Source organism: Acartia tonsa, chromosome 9, assembly GCF_053477335.1.
Source record: "Acartia tonsa isolate MP-2025a chromosome 9, ASM5347733v1, whole genome shotgun sequence".
NCBI lineage: Eukaryota > Metazoa > Arthropoda > Copepoda > Calanoida > Acartiidae > Acartia > Acartia tonsa.
This window is the reverse complement of record NC_137268.1, coordinates 27,217,598-27,226,148: the sequence shown is the minus strand read 5'-3', so window position 1 is coordinate 27,226,148 and position 8,551 is coordinate 27,217,598. Positions and strand designations below refer to the sequence as shown.

Here is an 8,551-nt window from a genome sequence, read left to right as displayed (position 1 = left end):
TATAGATAAGGGGCATTATTGTGTTTGACAAGGCACTTTGGGGTAACCGCCATTTTTTCAGGATTTATTTATGTCACGGACGAAGCAGTTGCTCGATCTTATCAACAACAAAATCAACAACAAGTACAACAACATTCAAATCAACAGCTTTCTATGCCACAGGAAAAATTCAATAACGAATTTTATTTTTGACCCTAAAATCCTTGTATAAAAGTAACTTGATGTTTTTTTTTGTGTGTTTGTTGTGCCTGTCTGTATACCGAAGGATATCGCTATCCGCTGGACCGAAATGGTTCTCTTAGCGTCTCATAGGTCCTGGGAAGGTTTATAACTATTTAGGGATAAAAACAATGGAAACTGATAAATTATATAAATAAATAAACAAAGCCACTTCTGTGTATTTAAGTTTTTGATGGAAAAGTTTGGACTCTTCTAGTTTGGAAGCAATCAATCAAAATTAACAAAAATAGCCTAAAACCATCCCACATTAGTCACTTTATTGGTTCAGTAACTATCAAATCTTACTAAATTCTTCAAAACCTTACTACTTTAAATAATATAATGTAAATAATTTACAAAAAAATGCTATTGATATTTTTGTATACAGGAAGAAAATCGGTTAAAAGAATCAAGCTCGAATAGGTAATTATACTTTTACATGTTTTTACCACATTTAATTTTTTATGTAAACTAGCAGCTGCTCTCCTAGCCTCGAGAATTATTTAAAAGCTATTGCCATTCTCTCCCTTCTAAGACAAAAAATTTTAAAGGCCAACCATCATATAAAGCTTCCCTTAAAATTGAACAACAATCTATTTATTAGTATTCATTCGAAATCAAAATGAAAAAAAATCTGTATATGTTTATACGACTAAATGTATCTTAAGGGATAAGATAATAGACGATAAATCAAATGCATCCTTAATGATGATAAACAAAACTACCTCTTCTGTAGATTAAAATTGCTCGTTTGGATTCAACTAATCAAAATTCATAATCTAAAGTTTTAGATCCATCGAATGAGATAAAGTTGTTATAAAACTTTGGGTACCAGTGTAATTTACAGTCCCTGTTACCCTTTCCTCTACACAGACTAAATAACAATTTACAAATCTAAATTTAAGACAGATGGACAAAAGAACAGACTTAACCAACTTGAATATAGAAACCTGCGTAAACACAACAAAAAATATAATTAGAAGTTAAATTTTTTTTCAGATTAATGCGAAATTTTAAGTTTATGAAACACTTTTAACTTTCCACTAATTAAAAGTGGTTCATTTCCGGCCGAGATAGGGATAATATAAATGTAATTTAAAACAATTAAGTCTGTTGGCTTTTTTAAATGTTTTATCATGTTTTTGGCCATAACTATGTCAAAAATTGGCAATTTGCATTATGCATTTTGTATTTTCATTAGTTTTTAAGATATTTAAAAATTGATTACTTGAACCTTAAAATAAACAGTATCTTGGATCAAAAAGGTCTGTTTCGTCAGCATTTTTGACTGAGTTATGGCCATGATTGAACATATAAACAAGGATGACAGCATCCATAAGTAGCGAAGCTCAGAAATTATGAATATTATGAATATATTTACAGTATACCAGTGTCATCAATATATATTTGATGAAATAGGGAAATGACAAAAACTTCAAAATCACGCAACCTTTCAAGCACGAAAAATGAAAAATCTAGGAATCGATCTAGCACCACAATTTATAAAATCTTTATGAAACTTGATGGAAATATGTAGAATATGAGCATATTCAATCCCTGATAATTTCAGCTGCAAATCCTGAATAGGAATTGAGAAAAGAATAGAAAATCTAAAAATCTAGGAATCGATCTAGCACCCCTATTAATATAAAAATCGTAATAAAACTTAAGGAAAATATGTAAAATGTAAATTTAAGCAATCCCTGAAAATTTCAGCCCATTATCTTAAAAAAAGAGTTGAGAAATTCAGAAAAACATGAAAATGTAGGAATCGATCTAGCACCCCAAATAACAGACGGATGGACAAAACAATGTATAGATTAGATGTGCATATGTTATAAGAATCTTCACTAAAAATTTCAGCTTTCTATCTTTTATAGGAGCCGAGAAAATCACGTTTCCCCCACTTTGTCTCAGACGGACAGACGGACGGACATTTCGAATTATAGAGTAGCTTCGCTACTAAAAAAACTAACGGATTTTGCAGTTTGTCTCAATTATTATTGTCTTATGATTGTATTTAGTAAGATCTCTAAAACGGCTTGTCCAAGACACTTTTAAAGGGATGAGGAAATCTCAGGGAAGGAAGAGAAATATGGCTGTTTATTACACTGGTTCCCAAAGTTTTATGATTGCGTTTTCTTATTCGTTGGCTTGATAACTTTGGTGACTTGCATTGAAAATTCATTAGTTGAATGGTTAATTCAGCTAAGTGTCAAATGTTTCAACAACTATTTGTAATCTACAGAAGGGGTAATTTTGTGAATTGTCATTGGGGATGTGATTTTGCATTAATTTATCGGTCATTGTCTTATCCCTTTAGATCCCTACAAAGAAATATTACGGGGGATGGAAAAGGAGCCGTCATAAAAAGATTACACAACGACAGATGATAAACAAAAACAACCCCAATTGTATAATTCAAATATTGGATAGAAAATTTTTCTTTCTAAAATACGTTTCCTTTCTCTGTGAAGCCAATTTGTTAAAAAATGCATAAAATGTTCATTAGTTGAAAAAGAAATTCATAATTCTTCTTATGGTTAGTTTTAGCCACCCCCCCCCCCTATAAATGTATTTGCGCAGCTATTATAAAATTAAAGTGTTTCTGTCCGTACACAACACCATAACTCCGGCCGTGATAGTATTTTTTATATGCACTATCTGCTGCGCTTCTAGCATCTAGGAGCTATGTATTCGAAGGAGTAAGGAAAGTAGAAAAAAAGCCTATAACTAAACTTTGATATAAGAATTAAATAGCTTAAAACCACATAGGGACCTATAGGACACTTCTATAAAATCGGTTCATTAATTATCGAAATCTTAAGCTACAGACAAAAAATACATGGCTGCTTTATATAATACTAGCGGCTACGCCCCTAGAAGTCTTCAGGGGTACTTGAACGGGTTGGGTAGGGATAAATTCGCCAAAAAAAAAAAATTTTACAGTAAATAAAATTTCCTATTCTAACTATTTATATCGCGCACCTGACATAGCTGCAGTAGGAACCATTTTAACGTTTTTTAGTTATGAAGCCGTGTCGGGCCGAGATTAAAATCTATTACCTCTCCGACGACGAGCGGATGCGCTACATGTTGAGTCACGGTCACGGGTTGGGGCTTTTTAAAATGACTTACTTATCTTTTCAGGGAAGCCAATTACTATGAGGATGAAGAATATATTTATACAGATGCAAATCCTCAGGAATCACATATAATTACGTGTAATAATAGATCTATAGTAAATGCAGAAATCATTATAGCTCATTCATAGACGTCCAAGGATTGGGGTTAAGGGGTGTTTACCCCTTTCAACTTTGAAACCTCTTATTATACACCCCTCAAAATTTTGAAAAATACATTTTGTCCTTGTGTTTAGATACTAATAGAAATAAGTTTACACTTTGCTTGCTATTCTTTGGCCAACACCTGACTGTGTTAACACTTTTGAAACATTCAGCTGATCTTAGAGAATCAATCCAGAGTCGATACAAGGTCATTGAAGGAGGGACATAGTTACTTTTAGCTATTTATCTCTCTATATATCTTACTTTAATTCTGTGATATTGGAAATAGAGTTATCAAAGTATTTTCAAACTTTGAATTATGTGGGTGTAACATAGCAAAAATGTTAAAATCCAAACTTATAATGTTAAAAAAAATATTACAAACTGGGGATGGGGGATGTCTACAACCCCCTTGAAATTTAAAATTTAGAAGGCCTGTTTTCTCATCCCATAATAGTTTACAAAAGCGAAGTTTAATAAATAAGAAAACTAATATTAGTAATTTTAGTTAGTTTGTATGTACATAACGGTTACAGAAATCAACATGCCAAGTTTGACATCCGTACAACAATTTCAACATTTCTAAAACAAAAGTAAATGAGATATACGTTACAGACGGACCTACGGACCGTAGAAAAGCTTTGCTTTTAACAAGTAAAGAAACATACATATATCCTATTCCAAATATTACGCAGATAAAACTATTCCTAATCTTGTTATAAATGCAAATTTAGATTTATAAATGTTTGATTCAATATTGAAAGTAAATATTGTTATTCCATTCATAATTGAGTAGCCTTGATGGAAATATGCTTCTACGCATAAATAAACTAGCGGCTGCAACCCTAGCATCTAGATGCTCTATGTTCGAAGGTATATGAAAGGGCGGTAAAATAGCCTAAAGCTAAAATATGCTTATTTCATATATGAAAAAAAATAGCCTTAAACAAACCCATATCGGCTCAGCGGTTAGCGAGATCCTTCGCTACAGACAAAAAAGCTTATTGCTTTATATTATAGGATTGAAAATTATTTTGTCCGTCTAGAAATAGCTAATTTTCATCGAATAACAAAATTTTTGAGGGGCTTTTTTCAGTCAGTATTTCTTTTCAATGAATGGATGTGCAGGATGTATATTTATTATTTATCTCTCCATATGAAATTTGCATATCATAATATCACAAAATGTCAATATCTTAAAAATTTCAAAAAGGCATACGTATTTATTAAGAACAATCTTGTTTAAAGATAATTTTCCTTGTGTAAAATTCTGTGTTATCTATGCATTTTGAATAGAGTTACTCAAGATACATATTTTCTGAATCCGCCAATAGGAGAATACTAAAGGAACATACAAGATATCTCATTGGTTGAAATTGTGTACACTTTTTGTAATGAAAGGGCATATTTTTTCATTTCGTTCGTATTATGAGTCAGCTATAAATTGGCGCATATTTTAGGATTAATCTTATCCTGAGTAAATTTATTCGTGCATAAAATTCTTTCCTCCTATAAAGTGAAGCATATGACAAAACAAATATTACGTCAGTTATGAAATTCTTTTGATAAAGTTAGCTTTCTAAAAATTATATCGTCGAAAAAATTCGTCTCCAATTTCGTCGCCCGTATCTAGTATATAAACAAAATGCCCTTTTTAATTTTGACGAAAAATGGGCTCAGTTTGACTATCTAGATTTTCTATGTCTATTGTTTTTTTTTGGTGGATGATCATGTATGTAACATATATTGTATATTCTGGTAAAAGTAAAATTTTCCTTATTCATGATTTAAAACCAACATTTCTTCAAAACACAGCAATTTTTTCCACAATGGCTTCGACTAATATTCGCTGCATTAATGTAAGTTTTGTTGGCCCTGGCCTTTGGCCCCCAGGGGTCAACAAAATTGGATTTGCGGAAAGGTGCCTATAATTCGATGCGATGAATAAATATTATTGAACTAAGATCAGAGAAGAGGGAAGATGGGGGTGTTCCAAAACTTTTATGGGCGTATTACCCAGCCAACTCTCCCCCCCCCCCCTTCCCATACCTATGAAAAATTTTCATTACACACGTAAAAAAATGGGCTTTATTTCCTTCCGAAAAAAGGATAAAAGCTTGGGCGTCCTTGGCTAAGATTTCAAGTATAATCAAAGCTAATTTTGATAATAGTTGCTGTTTTGTTACAATATAAATTGAAAGAGAGAAGGAGAAACTGTTTTCAATATTTATATATTCATTTCATGTCTCTTCTCTAACATATCTTTCTTTTTTTCCAAACCCTTCCCCCTCTTCCCCCCACCCATTACCGGGCTAGCCAGGGATCTTAATGGAACGATTAATTTATATACAATACATCTCAAATGATAATAAACAAGATTATACCTGCTGTAGATTTTAATTATTGGTTAAAACATTTGGACACTAATAGATAGTTTTGAACTTACCAATCAAAATCCAATGAAGTTTTTAGCTAGCAAATAAGATAACGAAATAATAAAACTTTGGGTACCAGTCTAATTTACAGTCCAATGTTTCCACCCTCCCTCCCTGCAAGCTAGCTAGCTTCATGAATTAGTTATTAGTATTTTGTGTAACTTTATGTGGATATACAAAGTTTCAATGAAAACAAGTATGACATAAATTCTCTGCTATCAAGAAAAGAATTATTTCAAATGTTGTTTACAAGAAAAACAAGGATGACAACATCCATAAAAGCGAAGCACTGAAACGGTAGTGTCAGAACTGAATAATCAGAATATAAATGTATTAGAGTCAAAGCAAAATTGTAAGTAAATTTGTTAAAAAACTGTTTGATACAGGATAATGTTTATGGACATATTTACATTTTTAGGACTTGATTATAGAGTTGCTTCGCTTATAACACTATATTTTGTTGTCCCAGGAATCAACATACCAAAATTCAGATCAATCGGATGATTGGATCACATAAAAATTTGATGTTAAAAAAGTTAAAAAATCAACATGTTTAAAATGGACGTACGGACATTTTGGTAATGGATATAGAGTTGCTACGCTTTCTAAATCATACCTAGCTACTAAAGGAATCACCATGCAAAGTTTGAAATTGATAGGACAATTCTAACATGCCTACATTAACGAAAAAGCTATCCGTTACGGACGGACGGACCGACCCTAATTATAGAAAAGCTTCTCTTTTAAAAAGGATGACAACATCTATAAGTAGCGAAGCGCAAACAAATCATGGATAAGAAATTGTAAAAGGAGATTTGGAAAGCCTTCGTAGAAAAATATAAAAATAGCCAAAGACCTGCCAAAAAGCAGCCAAACTGCCATTGATGTTTTATAGTTATTTATGCTCCTTAATTATGGAAATGTTGACAAGAAGTTTCATCCTTCTATCCAAAATAGCAGCCGAGAAAATCAAATTTCCCCTATAGTGTTATAGACTGACCACTACAATTTGGAATGTTCGTCTGTCTGTCTGAATAATATAGGAGGAAATTGATTTTCTCGGTCCCTATTCAAGATATCCTACTGAAATTTCATGTCCATATTCCCATTATTATGGAGCATATTTAGGTACTAGAGTTGGACTCGATATAATTATCTCGCTATTGGCTAGGTTTATTCAATGTTTTATTTACTTTCTTTTGGTTGTCTGAATTCTGACTATTAACCCTATTCTTCCATTATCTTCTCCCTGACGATTTCTTTCTTTAAACTATTTTAGGATCTTAATATTTTTTATTTCAAATTATCGTCCTGAAAGGGTTAAAATGTTTAGTTAACTGTTAAATTTTAGTTAAATATCTGACCACATTACTCATGTATCGCTAGTATCAAATTATTTTAAAACTAAGTTTTCTTTTATTTACTATATTATAAATTTAAATTTTCTGTTTTATGGATAGAAATTTAATACTTCAATATAATTCAAATAGCAACATGAAATAAAAAATATGAATTTATTCTTCATACAGTAAAATAATGGGTCTTATCGTTCTGGTCAATGAGAGTTTATTACAGATTATTGGAGCACTATAAGTTTTAAACATTTATTGCTTGGAAAACTTGAGCTCATATATAGACATTTATTTCCTATAAAGATCTGTCATGGATCTTGATGAAATAAAGTAGGCTGTTTTGTAAATGTTAAAAATTGGAAGATTTCATTAAACAAAAGTTCCCGCAAATATAAGTTTTAAATAAAACACCCATAATGGTCAAAATGTTTTAGCAGCTTTTTAGCCGCCTTTGTCTTTTAAAACTAATGTCCACATATCTTTGGTGTTGTTGGTCCAACTTTTAAAGGTTTAGGCACAATAAAAAGCTTCATAATTCAAGATTATATTGCTTTATGAAAATACAATGTGTTTTCTAACATAAATTTATACCTATGTATAAAAAGCAATAAAATTCAGCATTTTGTTTGATTGATTGATATAAAAGTATTCTCCAATATGTTAAGAGAAAAAATGCATTTTATTTTTCAAAATGCACATAAAAATGTGGGAATAAACTTTTTAAAGGCAATCACACAATAAAAATATTATTTTAAACAAGGATGACAACATCCATAAAAGCGAAATACGGAAACGGTAGAACAACGGACATTAACACTTATATAGTGTCAGAACTGAATAATCATAATATAAACGTGTAAGAGTCGAAGCAAAATTGTGAGTAAATTTGTTGAAAAACTGCTTGATACAGGATAATGTTTATGGACATACTTACATTTTTAGGACTTGATTATAGAGTTGTTTCGCTTATAACATTATACTTTGTTGTCCCAGGAATCAACATATCAAAAATCAGATCAATCGGATGATTAGATCACATAAAAATTTGTTGTTAAAAAAGTAAAAAAATTAACATGTTTAAAATGGACGTACGGACATTCTTGTAATGATTATAGAGTAGCTACGCTTTCTAAATTGTACCTAACTACTACAGGAATCATAATGCAAAGTTTTGAATCAATAGGACAATTCTAACCTGTTTAAATTAACGATAAAACTATCCGTTTGTGACGGACGTACGGACCGACCCTAGTTATAG

The 8,551-nt window shown here is 31.3% G+C and overlaps 1 protein-coding gene across 1 annotated transcript in view; it reads left to right on the top strand.

The window, feature by feature from the left end:
- Nucleotides 1-289: 289 nt before the first annotated feature.
- The window catches only part of LOC145327468 (uncharacterized), a 36,937-nt gene continuing 28,675 nt past the window's right edge, over nucleotides 290-8,551 (top strand). The window contains exons 1-3 of the mRNA XM_080171015.1: nucleotides 290-301; nucleotides 608-642; nucleotides 3,370-3,424. Coding sequence (XP_080027141.1) covers nucleotides 290-301; nucleotides 608-642; nucleotides 3,370-3,424 — 102 coding nt within the window. The remainder of the gene's footprint in view (nucleotides 302-607; nucleotides 643-3,369; nucleotides 3,425-8,551) is intronic.